The sequence below is a fragment of the Harpia harpyja genome, chromosome 4 (genome assembly GCF_026419915.1).
Source record: "Harpia harpyja isolate bHarHar1 chromosome 4, bHarHar1 primary haplotype, whole genome shotgun sequence".
Lineage (NCBI taxonomy): Eukaryota > Metazoa > Chordata > Aves > Accipitriformes > Accipitridae > Harpia > Harpia harpyja.
The window spans coordinates 47,145,635-47,163,802 of record NC_068943.1 but is presented as its reverse complement, the minus strand read 5'-3'; the positions used below and the strand labels follow the sequence as shown (position 1 = coordinate 47,163,802).

At 51.9% G+C, this 18,168-nt stretch overlaps 2 protein-coding genes across 2 annotated transcripts; both read left to right on the top strand.

The window, feature by feature from the left end:
* The first annotated feature begins 263 nt into the window (after positions 1-263).
* On the top strand, positions 264-2,850 carry RBM7 (RNA binding motif protein 7). The gene is made up of 5 exons (XM_052783771.1): positions 264-424; positions 645-807; positions 1,399-1,501; positions 1,792-1,885; positions 2,338-2,850. The coding sequence occupies exons 1-5, from the start codon at positions 329-331 to the stop codon at positions 2,752-2,754; spliced, it is 873 nt and encodes a 290-aa protein (XP_052639731.1). The 5' UTR covers positions 264-328; the 3' UTR covers positions 2,755-2,850.
* Positions 2,851-3,511: 661 nt separating this feature from the next.
* On the top strand, positions 3,512-9,572 carry REXO2 (RNA exonuclease 2). Its single transcript, XM_052783770.1, has 7 exons — positions 3,512-3,678; positions 3,783-3,866; positions 4,321-4,398; positions 6,442-6,553; positions 7,331-7,439; positions 7,795-7,848; positions 9,147-9,572. The coding sequence occupies exons 1-7, from the start codon at positions 3,547-3,549 to the stop codon at positions 9,274-9,276; spliced, it is 699 nt and encodes a 232-aa protein (XP_052639730.1). The 5' UTR covers positions 3,512-3,546; the 3' UTR covers positions 9,277-9,572.
* The last annotated feature ends 8,596 nt before the right edge of the window (positions 9,573-18,168 follow it).

Genomic DNA, 18,168 nt, shown 5'->3' with positions numbered 1-18,168 from the left:
CTGGAGGGAACGGGCCAGCGCCCCGCCGCAGGCACCGGGCCCACCGGGCCCACCGAGCCCGCAGCTGCCCGCTGCTTCGCTCGAGAGACGGGCGGGCCGGTTCCCCGGCCCCGGGCTCTCCCCACCCCCCGTCTCCCGCCGCCGAACACCGGCTCCGCCATCGCCATCGCCGCCGCCGCCCACCCCGCGCGGTCCGGTCCAGTCCCCCTCGCCAAAGCCCAGCGGTAAGGGGCGGGGGCGCGGACGCTGACGCCGCGACGTCACGCCGCAGGCGCCTGCGCAGAGGCGTGCGTCGGCGCCGCTGAGCGCGAGCTGCCCGGCCGCGGCGATGGGGGCGGCGGCGGCCGAGGCGGATCGGACCCTTTTCGTGGGGAACCTGGACCCCAGGGTCACCGAGGAGCTCATCTTCGAGCTGTTCCACCAGGTACCGGCCGGCAGCCGAACCCCCTTCCCCCACCCGGCCGCGCTTTATAGCGGGGGAGGCCGCGGCCGCCATGGCTGGGCCTGCCATGGCGGGGGAGGGTACGGCGGCCGGCGGAGGACAAACGTCCGCGCGGCGCCCGCCGGGCCCAGGCCGCCCGGCCCCAGCGTTTCGGGGAGCTGCTCCATTTCTTCTCTCACGCCTTTCGTTCCTTGCCTCGCAGGCGGGTCCGGTGATAAAGGTGAAGATCCCGAAGGACAGAGACGGCAGACCCAAGCAGTTCGCGTTCGTGAATTTCAAACACGAGGAGTCGGTCCCCTACGGGTTGAGCCTGCTGAATGGCATCAAGCTGTACGGGAGGCCCATCAAAATCCAGTTCCGATCAGGTACCCGCCAAAAGAAGCACTAAGTAACCCGCTTATGAGAGAGAGAGAAAGCAAAACTGCCGTCGGCTGCCCCTTCCCAAAGCCCGGCAGACTGACACGGGATGGGGTAAATTGCACCGGCTTCTCATCCAACGGTCACTCACCTAACAGCTGGTGCTGGTTTCGTAGCATGCTGGTGTCAAGCAGGCGCGTGCTCTTGTCCCTGTACTTCCCCCCGAGCACCTTTCCGTCAGTTACGGCCGGGTGCAGTCCAGGAGCTGAGCCCTCTGTTGGGTTAGTTTTCTGGTGCTTCGCTGGTACCCTTGAAGGCCATTCTAAATTGTCATGCGGGCAGTGAAAGCTGTCCCTGATGTCATTTGAATGAGGCATGTGGGCCAGAACATCGCTGCCCGATTGCATTCTTCCCTGCGGGTGTTAAGAGAGTTGCGGCGTCTTGTTTTGGGGACTGGATGACGTGCTTTTGCAGGCCACCGAGGAAACTCAAGAGCTAATTAAGCACGTGGCAACTGCTAGCGCCTTGCAAGTTCACTTCATACCCAAGTTCCTCTAATTCACGTTTGTCAGTCTTGCGAAATGTTTCTTTCTCTTCAGGGAGCAGTCATGCATCTCAGGACGGCAACGCATCTTTGTCCCCGCACGGAGCCGCCAACACCAGCCCCTCTGGCGCGCCGCATCCGGCATCAAACTGCAGCAGGTATGAGTCCCGTCAGCACGCACCGTAGGTACCTGCACGTAGTTCAAAGCAGAAAAGAGCATTTGTGCATTTCGCTGCGTTCCTGGCTCTCTTCCCCAGCGCAGTTTGCTTGTTCTTCCCTATGGAGAAAATCCTTGAGTTCGAAGTGCCCTTGGTACCCTTTTTAGTGCCTAAATCCAAACGCCAAAAGAAGAGCGTTGTGTTTTAATGCAAGCGCAGAAAAGGTCCGTTGAGGCGAAGTGGGGAGGGCGCTGCCAAGCGCGCAACGCTGATCTTTTTTTTTTCTGCAGATACGACAGGAGTCCTGATGGTGCAGTAGCAGCGGGATTCTCGTCAGCGCAGCGGTCTCTGCCGTCGGCCGATAACCTTCAGAGACAAGCGGTGGTAGGCTGCTTGCTTGTGCTAACAGCATCTGACCCTGCAGTGGCCCACGGCTGACAGATTACATGTGACAGAGTTATCTCTGATTTTGAGTACTTGTTTCTTGTAACGATTGTGAGAGGTTGTGGGAGTGTACTTTTGGAGTGTTGAAATGACAGTTCTGGAAGGTTTAGGGCTTCTGCTGCCGAGGTGGTTAACGGCAGGGAGAGCTTTGAGCTTCGGCTGTAGGCGAAGCAGTCGGTAATAGCTGCTCTGTAAGTTAGTGTCTAGTCTCGTTTCCAAACCAGCAACTTTTGTTTTTCCCCTGTATTTACAGCGTGGTTAATGTGTGATTCAGAGGCTGGTGTGTGGGGGTTAGCGTTTCTCTGGCCCCCATCCCCCGGAAAAGTTCAAGCACGCTGCCGGGAAGCGAGTGCCCCAAATCCACTGACCCTTTTCCTCTCTTCTCTTTCCAGATGAACAGCACCATGTGGCAGCAACCTCAGTTTGGGGGGAAGTATGAGCAGCCCGGCTTCCCCCTGCCTGCCTACCAGCATGCTCCCCACGCTTTTCACCCCTCGCCGGCCTCCCAAATGCCGCGGCGCCCAGAGGTGCCGGCCCAGCGCAAGGGCAGGCTGAGCGCCCACCCCTACCACCCGGACAGCAGGCACTTTGGCCGCGAGCAGCGCTTCGGGGAGCGGGGACCCGACTACGGCAGGGGCAAGAGGGAGGAGTACGGCTTTGAGGAGAGGGGGCACGATGCCGAGCATCACTACCGGGGGGGCAGAGAGGAGCCTGCCTATGAAGACCGGCACCGGGACGGCTGGAGCCACGACTATGACTACCGGAGGGAGAGCTACAGAGAGGCCAAGTGGCACCCGTCGCGGCATTAACGCCCATTCAGCGGGCTCGTAAAGAACTTGATGGCAAAGCTCAATCTGTTTCTTACCATGTATATGTATAAAAAACCCCAAACCTAGCCCACCCAACCCATCAAAGTTACCTTTTAATGTTTGTAAAGCGACTAGCGGCAAGCCCCCTCTGCCGCAGCCAGTGCCTCAATTTTAAACGTGTTTGTTAACCTGACACCTCAGGGCTTTTTGCAGGGCAGGGGGTGGACAGGGATCCCCAAAGTGCCAGAATTTCAGAGAAATGGTGGCTGCAGAGAAGCCGGTGTTTTGGTGGGGTGGGGTGGGAGGGGTCCGTCTCTGCGCTGGATGCAGGGTGCATCCTCTGAGAGGGATGCTTTCTGGCCTCTTTGATATTTTGGGTGGTGTTTTGGGGGCAGGATAGCGGGGCGTTCCTTGTCGGGGAGAGGAGCGTTAAAAGCCTCCCTGGAAAGAACCCGGGCCGGAGCAAACCGACCTCGTTTCAGCCCTGGGCAGCAAAACTGGCTCCGTTTAACCGGAGCCGCTCGGCGGCCAGGGCATCCCCTGGATCTCTCCGGGTTTATCCGGGGTGGGGGGGAGGCCTCGGCCGCTTCGCTGTCCGCGGAGCATCTTCCCGGGATCCCCCCGCCCTCCTCCTCCTCCTCCGCCATGCCGCCGCCGTCCCCGGAGGGTGCAGCCGCGCCTACATCTCCCATCAGCCTCCGCGCCCGCCGCCCGCGCCTCCCGGGGAGTGCCCGCGCCGCGGGGCCTGCCGGGAGTTGTAGTGCGGCGGCGGCGCTTTGCGGCCCGGCGGCGATGCTGGGCGGCAGCCGCGCTGGCCTGGGTCGCCTGCGGAGCTGCGGCGGGCGGCTGTGGCGGGGCCGGCGGCGGGCGGCGGCCATGGCCGGCGGCGGAATGGGGCAGCGGATGGTCTGGGTGGATCTGGAGGTGCGGGGCGAGGGGAGGGGAGGCGGAGCGGGGCGGGGGGCGCGGGCAGGCGGCCGGCGGCCGCGCTGACGGTGCCGCTCCCCTCCCTCCCCTCTCCGCGGCAGATGACGGGCCTGGACGTAGAGAAGGACCAGATCCTGGAGATGGCCTGCCTCATCACCGACTCCGACCTCAACGTCCTGGCCGAGGTGAGGAGGAGCAGCCGCCGGGCCGGGCCGGGCCGGGCCTCGCCCCCGGGGCCCTGCGGGCTCCCCGGCCTTGCCCGGCCGGCACCCGGGGCGCGCTCGGCCGGCACCCGGGGCGCGCTCGGCCCTTGCTTCCCGGGGGAAGCTGGAGAAAATAACAGCCGGGCAGCAGCCCTCGGCCCTTGGGCCCCGCTGCTGGAGGGGGGGTGGCCCCTTGCTCCGGCCGCCTGGGCATCTGCTGCTCCGAAGTGGGCACCTCGGGCCCAGACGCGAGTGGGGGGACGGGGCGGATGCTGCTCTGCCCCCCCCGAGCTGCCGCTGCGTACCTACCCTCCAAGCAGCTGCTTCCCCAGCTCCCTAAATTGGGGGGGGCCGCTGTGCGTGGCAGCGTTGCCTCGGGAGACTGCGAGTGCTTGATACTAAGCTGTGTTTCGTTACCTTTCTCTCTTCCCGACAGGGCCCTAACCTTATCATTAATCAGCCCGACGAGCTGCTGGACAGCATGTCCGAGTGGTGCAAGGAGCATCACGGGAAGGTAACCCTTCTAGAGCGGTCACGCTGCAATTTCTCTTGTCTTTGCCTTGGTGAGAGTGACGTATAATTCAGAATTATTAGTTGCGGTACAGTCACTTAAAAAGAGACAGCTCCTGTGCTGAACAGTTTGCAGTCAAACAGAGGAGATAAAGAATGGGAGACAGTAAGTATCATCCTTATTTCGTAGCAAGGAGCTGATGCGTAACATTTTGCCCAAGGTCTCGCAAGTCATCTGTGGCATGGCTGCAGATTGCTTTCCTGTATCTTTAGTCGTCCTCCTGTATCTCAGCTGCAAGATGGCCCTGAAGCAGCCTGTGCTTTGTAGCCTTGTTTTTAATAAGTTTGAATAGTGCTGGAAGCGACTTTCTGACTCGAGAGCCAGAAGCATCAGCAAAGGCCAGCAGCTAGCGAGTGCTCCCCTGAGATGGCTGGAGCAATGGCACACGGGAGAGCTGCAGGCAGGGCGAGGCAAGCGTCGGTGGGCCTGGGAACGGGATCCCTCTCTTGGATATGTGGCACTGGCTCCCGTCTTCAAAGGCGGAAGGCTCAGCACGTGCCTCTCGGCATGAGGTTAAGAAGTCAGGTTCAGCTCCCCAGTCTGCTCGCTGAGCTGTCGGCCGTGGCCTGCCTCTGCTGGAGTCCCAGCTGTAGGCCGGGTTGGATGGACTCCTCTGACAGCTCCTCCCGGTGAAGCCTGTTCTGTGTTGCGTAAAATAGTTCAAAGAATAATTTCGATGGGAAAGGGGAAGAGGTGGCTTGAAGTCCCAAGTAAAAACAGGCGCAAGGTTGGTGTAGAACAGTCCGGAGCTGACAAGATGCAGATTTATCGCTGCAAAGTTAGGTACTTGTAGAATGCAACAGGCCCATTTACTGTAAATGCTGGATGGTTATTTTTGCCCGTCCCCTCGGCGCCGTAAGCGTAGTGTATTTTTTTGCCGAAAGCTTAACTTTTGGAGCGAGAGATTACTTTTAGTTCTTTTAGCCACCAAAGAAAGCTTCCTCCTTGCTGGTAGCAAGAAAATGAATGGATTTTCCAATTCCTGATTATGAATTGAAATTCAAGTTAGTTTTCAATTAAAGGCTGAAGTTTTAAGACACCCATAACCCCTCCCCTCCTCCCCCCTTCGGCATCTCACTCTCCCCAGGAAGGATTAGCAAGAGTTTGGAAAATGAATATTAATTTACCGTCATGGGTGCTTTTCCCCTTCTCCAGTCGAGGACTCAAACTCGGCTTCAGTTCACGAGTGAATTGAAGATGGTAGCGTACGTTATCGCTGCTCCTGAGGAGCTACTTATTTTTAATTGGCTAAGAAAAGAGAAGCAATTAGAACATAGATGAAAATGCAGCCACATAATGAATTTTTTAACCACCACTTGGATCTGTCAAGTAGATTTTTGCGGCACAGTCGTGGAAATATATAGCGTAGCCAGATGGAAATAAATCACTGAGAACACTTGGAGCAGATTTGACATTTAACTATTGAAAAAAAAGAACGAGCGAACTTTTCTGATTTATAGGAATCTTGATAAACACTTAAGCCACAACTCCTGATTATTTCTCTTTATTTATACCTACTGCTTTGCACTGGGGAGGTGAATGCCTCTCCTTCAACAAAGAGAAATCTAATACTTTCCTGGGTCACGTATGTACAGGTGTATAAACAAGACTTGCATAACATCTCGGTAGCTGAGAACCACCCCTGGAAAGTACAGCGACCGGGAAAGAAAAAAAAATCCAAACCACCAAAACCCACGGGAGCATCAGGGTTGTTAGGACTACGCTACGGTTGCCTTTACTTGTGCTAATTTTTACTTGCTGAGCGGTGCCCTGCACATCAGTCGGATCTGCTTGTGGCGATGCCCGGAGAGAAAAAAAGGCAAGGGGACGTCCCAGAATATTGAAGTGCAGATTTCAGTTGGTACTTCTGGGCACGCTGGGGAACAACCAATGCTTGAAGGGTTGACCTTTTGCTGTTGAGCATTTCTGGAAGTATCTTTCCTGGCAGTGTATTTCTGATTTATGATGGATGGCTCTTTTTTGCAGTCTGGCCTTACTAAGGCTGTGAAGGAGAGTAAAATTTCATTGCAGCAAGCAGAGTATGAGTTTCTCTCCTTTGTACGACAACAGACACCCCCTGGTCTCTGTCCTCTCGCAGGTAAAGTATGTTCTTTCTTAACAGTAACAATACCATCCCTCCTGCGACTCCCGGCCGGATGCCGAAAGGCCTGCTGATGCACGTGGCAGGGATGCTTTAGTTTTTCTAAGCCGAGATCTAGCATGCAAATCAAAACCTTTTTAGTAAGGAGAGGTTCAGTAATGGCATCATCCGTTCTGCAGCTTCCCTAAAGCAAATACTGCACGTCATTGCTGTGGGAAACTTCAATTCTTCTTTGCATTAATGTTTCTGTGTACGGTTATAATTGGGGCGGGCCACTTAACTGCTGACAACAATCTGTGACCATAAAATCTGAGCAGCGAACCCAGCGGCGTCTTTTCCTCCCTGTGTATCAACCCAAACGCCAAATATGAATCTGCCGAACGTCCTGCTACCTGGAACTACATTCAGGATGTTCACGTACGGTCTTGGGACTGATGCTAAGTGAAATGAATAGCAATGCCTGTTGTCACTTTGCGGAAAACCCTATGCTTGCGTAGTACTTTGATACGTATCTGTGTGACAGAAATTGTAGGAGTAGTCACTGGAGAATTAACAGAGGGATTACGTTTTTAAACAGCGTGTGATCCTGCAATGAAAATCTGACAAACCTTTGCAATCATATTTACTAGAAAATGGGATAAACGAGCTGCTTGCGTATAGCTTTTCATACCCTATGATCTTTCCCCAGCTCGCTTAGCCTGCTTCTCGTTTAGATGTCGTTCGCAGTAGCTTTGTAACGTCTTTGAAGAAACACCTTGTTTTGTGTCTTTGTAGGTAACTCTGTTCATGCAGATAAGAAATTTCTTGACAAATACATGCCTCAGTTCATGAGGCATCTTCATTACAGGATCATTGATGTGAGCACTGTCAAAGAACTTTGCAGGTAAACGTTCCCCAAATTAAGTAGTCCTTATGAAAGGTAATCTAGGGAAGCCTGTTAAGTGGCACTAACGCGCGCTCTTCTAAAACAAGGTTAAGGGCTGCTGGGAGAGGGCTGCCTGCCACCGCCACCTCGTTCTTTCATCTATTCTGTTCGGGCGGATGCGCAGAATGAGCTGTGGAGTACTCTGTGAGTGGCGCGCTCTGGAGTTTGCAGCGCGTTGACTTCCAGGGTTGTGGCTTTTCTGGACGCCAGGGAAGCCGAAATTCTTTCACCAACTGTAACAAACCTGCACAGCCACCGGACATGTTTTTGAACCCAATTTCCTTTTTTAAGTGGCACTTTTTTCCACTTGCAGACGCTGGTATCCAGAGGAATACGAGTTTGCACCAAAGAAGGCGGCTTCTCACAGGTGAGGTTTCTACTTTTGTCAATACCAGAGCAGGGCTTGTTGGGCAGACACTGCTCTTCACAAGCAGAGTGTGGAGCTGTTTCTGAATTCCCGGCCTGCCGCTTCTAATGCAGATGATGGCAGAGGCCATGTGCTTCTGCTCCCTGACGTTTGTAACCTCCTGTCTGGAGCCTGGTTAGCGTAGGGAAAGGGATTATTAAAACACAGAGAATCAGAAGTTTCCTTATCTGCTCTGATTCAGTCTGTTTACTATTCAAGTCAAGACGCTTGTTTGGCAACATAGATACATCTGTCAGTTCTTAGACGTCACAGTGAGAAGGCACATGAAAATGGTAGCTTAACAATGGGTTTTATCTGTCCTTCTTTGGGGCAGAGTTGTTCACAGAGACACTAAAATTGGAAGACTGCAAATGGGAGATGAGAGTTCTGTTCCTGGCTGTTTTCCCGAGGTCGTCATGTGTCAGAGAGCTCATTCTCCTTCCTGTGGAAGGGTTTAATTTTGAGTTACTCTCCTGCCAGCATCTGAGGCATCCCTAAAAGTTGCAGTTGCCTCGAGGTTTTGCAAGAAAAGATCCTGCGCAATATTAACACGTATTTCTAGAAAGCCACATTTTCTGCTTCTTCGGAACAGAGGAGACAGTGGGTCCTGTGGGATCCATAGGTTTTGATAAGTCCGTATATACCATGTAAGCGCATCCATTTTGCTCTTTCATCTGCGCAGACTAAACGTAGAAAAAAGCGCAAGACACCTGGGTGTTAAAGCGTCTGCGGTGGACTTTCTGTAGGTGCTGTTCGGTACTTAGAGCTACGACTGTCCTAAATGACAGTGAAAAGGAGCCACTGAACCTTTACTTCTCTGCTTCGACATGGCCATGCTTGGCAGGAGAGGCGGCTCTGGTATGAAAAGAGAAGGCAGGAGTGACTGTCACAGAGGTCAGAAACAGGCCAAGGCAGGAGCTGAAAGCAGGTCTCTGGAGCCCTCGTCTCTGTTGTCTTGGGTTGAATTGGTTTTAGTACTTGAAGCTGTCGAACCTGTTGGCTTTCAGGAGCTTCCATGTCCCACAGTGACATAAACTAATAAGCTGTGTGTTACTCCCTGGCGTGCCAGCGCTGGTGGACTTCTATTGCTTTCCATGTACCCGAGACTAGCGAGGGTGGGTTTTATTTCTGACAGATGTGCGATCTGTGCATATCAGACCTTGATTTCTTACAGCCTGGAGTTTTTCAAAAGCATTAGAATCCAGATGTAGCTGAAGATGTGCGCAGGCGTTTTGAAACCCTCCTTAATTCTCTTTCAGAGCACTTGATGACATCAGGGAAAGCATCAAAGAACTTCAGTTCTACAGAGATAGCATCTTCAAGAGGAAAACGGATGAAAAGAAAAGGAAACTAATAGAGAATGGAGAAAGCGATAAAACTGCCAGCTGATTTCTCATCTTACCGTGCCATCCCGCAGCACATACTAGATGCGTCTCCTGGTTCTTTTCTGTTTGCCAGTCTCTCCAGAAGCTGCACCCTTTGGTTACCTTGTTTCTTAACAGCTGTTAAAATGCAGATGGAAGCCTGAGTTACTGCTTCTTTGTGGTTTGAGCAAGGATCGACACGCTCGAGCCTCAGCAGCGTCTGTCTTTGTATGTACTAGGTAAAACATGCTGTTTGATACTCCTCTTCATCCGGTTTTAGATGCAGTCTTTCACTACACAATAAAACCAGTTCTGTTGAAAGATGGTGTTTTCATACAGCCTTTCTTTTGTGCTCGTCATAGGCTGCTAGGTGAACCAGCCTCTCGCGGGTTTGCGAAATAAAAACTACCATGTGGGTAGCATCTGCGTGCAAGGGAACGGCACGAGCCACTTGATTTGTGAGCGGGCAGGTGACACTTCCATTAGCGCAAACCCTAAAGTGCTGCGGGTCCTTCAGGTCAGGATGGAGTGTGTTGGTTTGGCAGCTATATCGGCCTTTGCTAATCACTTTGGAAGTGTCTAGCCTATAACACTTCCTGTTTTCACAACACACTCGTGGGAATAGGAAATGTGATGAGCTGCTTCCATCACCTAAACTGGCCCATGGGTCAGGTGTACAGAGAAAGCGTTACTACTTTTTAGATGTGCAACCCGGGAAAAGCGACATATAAAAGGAATGTGTGTCAGTTGAGGGGCCTGAACTTTCCTCTGCAAGTAGCTTGCTCTGGTCAGCAACACACTTCAGAAGGCTGGAGTTAAACAGAAAGCATTCTTAAAACATTTTGTTTACTAACAGAAATGGTGACATTACTTGATACTGAACAGCTACACGCAAATCATGTAGCAGAGCAGGTAAGCACATGCATAGCAGGGACAACCATGATATCCCAGAAATCAACAGGACAAGCGTTCAGACTGAAAAAATGAAATGTGTTACCGATTATCAGACAAAACCACACAAGCAATTGAATCGTTCTGTGTCTGTGCGTCCCCAGTGTTTGCTGCCCTAGTAATTACTTCAGCATAGCGGCTTCTAAGGAGAAGGTACTGCAGAGCTTTACAAACATTAAGCTCTTTGCTAATGAAAATATCAGTGGGGAAGGGTCTGAAGTGCTGGCCCAGAACCACAGCAATGAGTGAAGCTGTCCCCTGTCAGCTTGTCAATTCATGAGAGATGTATTCGTTTCCTTTAGTCTCATAAATGCAGCAGCTAACTACAGAGGCGACTCACGAATACAAGGGGAGGAATCTGGGAGCCCTCGCAACCCTGCCTTTCCTTTTACTTCCGAGAAAACAGGTCTTGGCAGCACGTACCCGGGATGGGAAGAGATGCCGCTAGAGGGAGATGCCTGAGTGTTCACGGCAAAAAATCCCTGGGCACAAGCAGTTGAGAGGGACCAGCTGGGAAAGGCTGCAGCCTTTCAGCAGGGGTTTTCCTCCGTCGTGGGTGAAAGCACTGGCAGCATCTCTGCGAGCTCCATTAGAGGGAAGGTCAGAACGTGGCTGGATGTCCTTTCTTATTGTTAATTGCTGAAGGACATTTGACATGACCCCCCCCCCCCCCCAAATTCCCTCCTTTTTTCCCCTTTTCAATTCCATTTAAGGTGTCCGATATTTCCATTGCACCCTTGGCAGCGTGAGTGAATAGGCTAAAAGCTCTCTAAACGCCATACAGGCTTTACTTGAAGTGTACGAGGAGTCATGTTGATTTAATGGGAGTATTTACGTGCTCACTGAACCTTTTCACGTGTTTAGTATTTTAGGATGGAGCCCGTGGCAGTGGGTTCGCACTCTGATTGACAGGGAGGAGCACCCACGGTACAACGCGTTACAACGTTAGGCAGCGTGAGTGCTGGGTGATGTAAGCATGCCAGCAGAGCCAATTTCCTTTCTAAATAGATGCACCTTGCCACTTTTCCTTGGCCACATTAAAAACCAAGTCACCTGTTCTACATGAATTCATCACAAACGGAAAGAGTGGGCAACGAAAGAGATGCAGGCAGCCGCTCAGCTTCCGGCATCTTCAAACAACAAAGAATTGCATTTGGAAGGTTGGTCGTGTCTTCCTACGTACATTACTACATACGTGACTATGCATATGACGAGGGGCTCTGGAGGTGCTGCACAGGTTGCGACCCATCCCAGGTAGGACACCAACAGGCTTTTACTCCCGTTACCGGTATCAGTGCAGCTTACGACATCGCCAAAGCTGCCAGCTAAATTCTAATTGAAGAATCATCGCCATCAGCGATAAGCAAGTGAGTCTTGTAAAGAGTCAGCTCGTGGGTCTGGCCATAAAAAAATATCCTGCGCCTTGTAAACAGAGCAAGTTTTAGCTAAAGGCATGGTGGACAGAAGGCAGCACGTAGGCCTGTGTGGCTTTCGGGGAGCCGTTTTTCAGAGACCTCTCTTTCCCTCCTGTGGCGTGCCCTCATACAACAGCACACACTGATACGCTGCTACCAAAATAGCACTGGGGGAGGGGAAAGATTATCACGTTTACCTTCCCACACAGAATGAAAACCTGTTGCTTTTCCACTCGGGCCGTGTCAGCAGCGTATGTTTTACATGTTGGCCTTTTACAAGATCATGTCTTGAGCCATCTGAATAGAAAGATGCCCTTTCACACATTGCAGGCCTACTTGTAACACCACCAATATATTACCTCCCACACACGTGGCAAAACCTCCTGATTGCCGCCAAGACGTACTCTGCATTTTAGTTAAATATGACTATCTGCTGAGTCCCCACCAATGCCTATTCTGGACCCATTAATATTAATGTGCCCTTGCTCCTTTGCAGTTCTCACGGGAAAGGCTCTCTCTGTAGGGGTCCAAGGTCTGGACCTGCTTCCAAAAGCCCCCCCTGAGCTGCTGGAGGGGCTCTTCCCTCCCCAACCAGGTACTGCTGGGCAAGACCCCGCACCTGAAAACCTGGAAGCCACAGGAGCATCCTGCGCAGCACCCCTTCTCCTGCCCCACGTCAGGATGTGAGGAGTAGAGTATGAGGGGTAGAGGACCGATGGTAGGTGAGGGGCTTATCCATATATGAAAACAAGTGCTGGTGCAGATGAGACTGAAGGCGGGGAAACCTCAATTTACAGAGTGAAGAGCAAAGGACTAAACAGCTACGCTTGCCATTTTCCAAAGTTGGACACTCGACGATTTGCCTGAGTTTTCTTTTCTCCACTTCTTCCTCCACCAGCTTATTTGCTCCACTCATTGAAAAAACCCCACCAAACCCAGCTATTTCTGCCATTTTTCCTGCAGGGACTCCAGTACAGTTCCTGGAGCCAACAGGCCACAGCAAATGCTGATTCTCAGAAAAGAGAAAGGTCTCTCTTGACATCCAGCACCTCTGCAGCTTTGAGGGGTGGCTGCTGCTGCCAGCTTCAACCGAGAAGAACGTAACCTGGAGCTACTGTTCCAAAATAAACCACATTCAATAAACAGCACGAATGTCCTCGGAAAACCACAATCCATAGTGCTTACTCTTGCCTGGAGAGGTGTTTCACACCAGGACTGAGCTGGTTACTGGGAGCTGTGGCACCAGGAGCCAGTCTGGGATGGAGGAGAAGGACTCGGCAGCCAGAAAATACTGGAAATCAGTATTCATACTCAATTGGATTTCAACAACAAAATGCTTCTGAGCCCTGAATGCACTGGAGGATCCCATGCTGCTGGGATCCCTGTGTCCGCCGCTCATTCCCGCAGCATCCCAGGTGGGGAGCAGCAGCCCTGCTCTGCCTCCTGAGGGATGGCGAAGGACTAGCTACGTGCCCCTCACCGTCACCTGAAACCTCTGCCAGCCTTGGAAACCGGGTTCCCTTCTAACAGAAACCGCTGCTAAAGGGCTCTTTCTTTTCTAACACCACAGTGCACTTTAGACCTTAAGCCCCCAAGCTTAAGTGGGGATGAATAAATAGCAGCTTTAGAGCAGCAGCTTCCATGTTCTCTGCAAAGCCTGGGGGTGAGATGAGATTGAAGTCCGCGGGAAGCATCGTTACATCTGGCTCACCTGCTGTTGCTGTATGAGCGGGGAGCCGCGCATCCCCAGCGTGGGGCAGGTACCCAAGCAGGGGGTCTGCACTGCTGGTCCCCAGCCCATGCCAAACCAAATCCATGCGGACTCCAGCGGCAGTGAGATTTGCTTCAGAGTGCTTCCATGTTTTTACCTGAGCACGAGCAGTAACAGAAATAATTACAAGGAGGGTGAATATTTATAGGCTTCGGGGCCGAGAGGGGCCACCACGATAGTCTCCTCTGATCCGCTGCTGAACACAGGTCAGGGTATTTCACCCTCTCAGTCCTCCAGCGGAGGGAGTTACTCATCCTATGGCATCCTTGAACACTACAGAGTCCAATAACATCCTTGAATTAAAGTTTGTCTTCCAGGAACCTGTCCAACCTCCAATTGAGGACAGCAACCAATGGTGAATTTATTGTTTCCTTTGTCAGAGCGCTCCAGTGTTTCACTAGCCCTGCTGTTGTGAAGGCACGTGTTGTTTCAGATATGCATTTCTCCGGCTCGGTTTCCCACTCTCTGCCCAGCATTATGTCCCCCTCTCTCGTTAGGAGAACCCCTCCATAACAGGTATGGTCCCCAAAAGCAGATATGCAGAGGCTGTACCGGTTCACCTTGCCAGAGGAGTAAGGATGCTGTAGTTCCATCGCTGCTTTTACAAAGTACACATGTGTTTCTTCCTCCCTGAGACGTAGTGATAGTTTTAAAGTTACACCAGCAAAATGAACTTTTATGTGGCTGGAATCAATGAATTTCTTGCTGCAGAGGTTTTGCTGTGAGATGATTCACTGCCTCGCGTGGTATTTATTCCGCATGGAAAGTGAAGGCACAAGCACCTTCAGCTCAGTTTTCACACGGAAACTTCACTCCCGTGGGGAGTTGTTGTCATCCAAGCACATCCTTTGAATGTTTAAGCCATTTTCCCATACTTTCGGAGTCCTAAAAACATTTTCCTGGAGTGCAGATTTCCTGCCAAGTAGCATGTGGGGAAACACACGCTTGAACCCTGAGCGCTCCTGGAAGCTCCCAGTGCATCAGCCTTGACTTGTGTGGGCTTCCAGTAGAGCTACAGCCCCCCAAACCCTGCAAAGCCCCAGGGACCGGCAAGATGAGGCAGTGCAGGCTGGCGAGGGCATGGGTAGCACGCTGCCTGGCTTAGAACAGAATAGACTATTTTCAGTTGGAAGGGACCTACAATGGTCACCTCGTCCAACTGCCTGGACGGCTCTGGTTATTCCGGCACAACGATAGGTACAGCTAATTCTGGTCTGGCAACCCAAAGCGAGCAATACCACGTAGGGTGCACATGCCCCACGTCACAGCTTTTACGGACACTGCCTGGTGTACTAAATGCTCAAGTCTGGAACAAGAAACATATTTTCGTAACTGTTGAGTGCTTTCGGCTGCCAGCACTGCCCCTCGCTGAGCAGAGCTTGCTCAGGGTGCTGGCATGGCACGATGCACGAGGAGCCTGTGCACGCTTGACCCAGGCTGCGCGGTACAAGTGGAAAACAAGCGGGACAAAACCAACTCAAAAGCAGCTCTTATTCCCCGTAGGGCCAGCTGGAAGGTACCCGTGTGTGCTGCAGGCACTGTCTAGTCTCTGTGATGCTTTTAACAACATCCCTTCACAGCCAGCATCTTGGCCACTGCTACTGCCCAACCTCCTGTGAGGTGTCCCAGAGGAAAGAGCTACCAGTCTAGAAACCAGAAGGGCATAAAAGAGCACACGGGGTGTACCTCTCCCTGGTTCATTTTTATTATGAGTATTAATAATAATGACCATCCAAGGCTTCTCAATCGTTCTCATTATTTGAACACCTGCTCTTCTAACCATGGGAACGATTGTTATTGGAGAGAGACCGTTAAAATAGTTAATGGTGCAAATAAATGAGTCTTTCAAATGCCTCTCTCCTTTGTCACTGATTCCTGGGTAAGTAGGCCATTTAAATGTGTTTTTTTATTTCTTGTGCCCTGGTACCTGCAGGTAGGCTCAGACCCCCATTCAGCAGGGTGGTTCCAAGGGGCATCTCCACCCTCTGCTTTGCCTTTGCAGCCAGGCGGCCTCTGGCTCTCCTCACCCCGAAACACGGCACGGGATTCTTTGCTGTAGCCAGTGCCTGTCAAAACACCCAAGGTGCATCACCCGCAGCGCTGCTGGCTGTCCGCCTCTGGGACCCTGGGACGGTGCTGGATCAGAGCCGAGGATGCGCAGCTCACCGTCACGCCAGCAGAGGCTCGCAGAAAGCTTCCTGGACCCACGCCACAGCCGCGCCACAGCGGAATCTGCTTTATTTTTGATTTCCGTTTTGTTAGTTTTCTCCCCTTCCTTTGACTTCTTCTTTCTGACCTACTTCTCCTCCTTTTCATATTTTATTCCTTTTTAAGAGGCTTTTATTTTTCTCAAAACATTTTTTTAAGGAAAATATGCCATCTGTGTTTATACATTTTTAAATATTGTTTATTCTTGCTTCTGAAGCAACTGTGCCGTATGAAGGATTTTTATCTCATTTTCCTGTATTATGCAATAGCTTTCCTGTTTTTATGTGCTGGCATCGTTTGAGGTTCTGATTTAGTACAAATTTGTCACGCGTCTTGGCAAAGCGCAGATAAAACCCACCAAAGCAGGCATTACTTTTACACTGGAAACAAAGCTCTCTCCTGCGCAACTCGCTCAGAGGCTGGGGAGGGGGAAAGAGTGCAGACCCCCCCCACAAGTGCCGGCCCCCCAGCAGCTTTGCACCATTCACTTGTCCGGGGCTATTTACACGAGTCGTTATTTCTGTGCATGACGCTCTGAAAGCTCGATCAATATCGCGGTTACGATCGCGGAGGTTTTGAATAGTAAAATAACATTTTGCGCTCGCAGTCTCAATATTTATTTAATCAAAGCGCTTTACAAAAAATTACCAGCTGATTGAAACGGCCTCGCTCGTAAATGACCAACAAACAAGAAACAACAAAATCTTGTATGGTCTGCCATCGAAACATCTCTACCAGAGGAAAGCTTTCTAGGCTGTCCTGCATTGCGCATCCATCCTGGCATCTATGTTGGTGTTAAATATTTCGGCGGAAGAGGAGGTGTGAGATGAGCTTGGGCGAGACCATGCACTGTCTCTGCCCTTCTCCTGCTCTTTCCTGGCATATACAACCATACTCGGGTGGCAAAGCCCCGCGCTTCGGCGGAGAGACCCTTCTGCAGAGATGGCAGGCAGCGCCATCGAACAAACATTCCTCCTTTTTGTCTCCCTCTCTCCTTTCTTTAAAATGCAAATGGAACGCAAATGATGTAACATGCAGCGCATCCCCCTTGCTTCCTGCCAAGGTGCTTGGGGTGTAAAAAACGACAAGGAGCTCTGTTTGCTTGCTTTCCAATGAACTCAGAAAAGTACGTCTGTGCCCTTGCCTGGAGATGTGAAATGCAGAACTGGGACCTTGCCCAGCAACGTGGTCCCCAGACTGCGGACTCTGGGTGCTGCTGCATCGGCATTCCAGCCCATCTGCAGCCTCTGGATACAGCGATGTGAATAACAGTGTATTTTTGGACGCGGTAGTTAAAAAAAAAATTACTCAGAGGCAAATATAGAGTGTGCCTGGGTTTTTCAATTCAATTTAATAAATTATCTTGGCTCCAATAATTATTTATTTGAAATAGGACTTTGCTGAGAGGCCTCAAGTCCTTTTAATACTACATTAATAATGTAACCACGGATTACCGATACAATTCTAAAGCAAGTTAAAAAACCACATCACTTATTCGTCCAGGTTTTGAAGCTGTTCTTGCCCTGAATGTGCAATTGCTCCGGTCAGAAACGCGCACCCTCGGCACCACCGCAAAGCGCAGCAGAAGCATTATCCCATAGTTAAAACAGAGAAAATAGAGAGACCCCAGAGCCCTTCCATCAGAAGGCAAGGTGCAGGCAGCACAGGCAGCCCCTCCAGCTGAGCTATTCCCAGCGCCCACAGCCTGCCCCAGCGGAGGAGGTTCACCGATAAATAACCCGCTTTGTTTAGAAATATTTTGTGCTTCCCTTCTCCAGCGATAAGCCAACATTTTTCCCTATGCTCTGTCAAGCTCTAATTATTTATATCTGGCAAAAACCCCCTCACCCCACCCAGGAAACCAGAACAGCTGTCGGCTTGCTCCAGATCCTCCGAGAGGTTTTCAGCGCAGCTTGGAGGTGCAGCAATCCCACTTAAAAATCCCACGCTAGCTTTCTGTCAGCTTTAATAACAGCATCCTCGCCCTTCTCACGCACAACCACTCCTGAGCATCATCGGACACCGGGATGGAGTATTTTCCTCCACGGCTTTCTTGGCAAGGAAATGGGGGCAGTGGCGCAGGCTCTGTTCAGTGGGTTCAGCGGGAAGCCCCCGCCGACAGTCGGACAAGGTCTTTGCCTGCCTCCTGGTTACTCTCCAGCTCTTCCCGTGCAGCTCTCCCACTTGGCAAAGCTGCAGGGGGAAAGCGCCTCCAGCGCGTCCTGGGGCGGGAGGGCAGCGGCAGCCTGGATGTGCCCCACGGGGATGACATCCTCTCCCTCTGCCAGGGGCTGCTGCAAACAGTTACTGTTCCTGTCGCAAAAAGCATGTGCAAAGCGAAGAGCCTCACGTTGCCTTTCAGAGCTATTATGGTGGTGGGAAGGACACAGATCGATATACGCCAGGTGGCCAAAGCCCTCAGACCGAGGGGGAGCCACAGGAGCCCTGATCAGACAGAAAGAAAAACTATTTTCATTTTGACTACAAGTCACAAATAGCACTTGTGTGATTTCCCCTCGATTCCCCTTGCTCAACGTGCCCCCAGGCTCCCAATCCATCTCATCAACTCTTT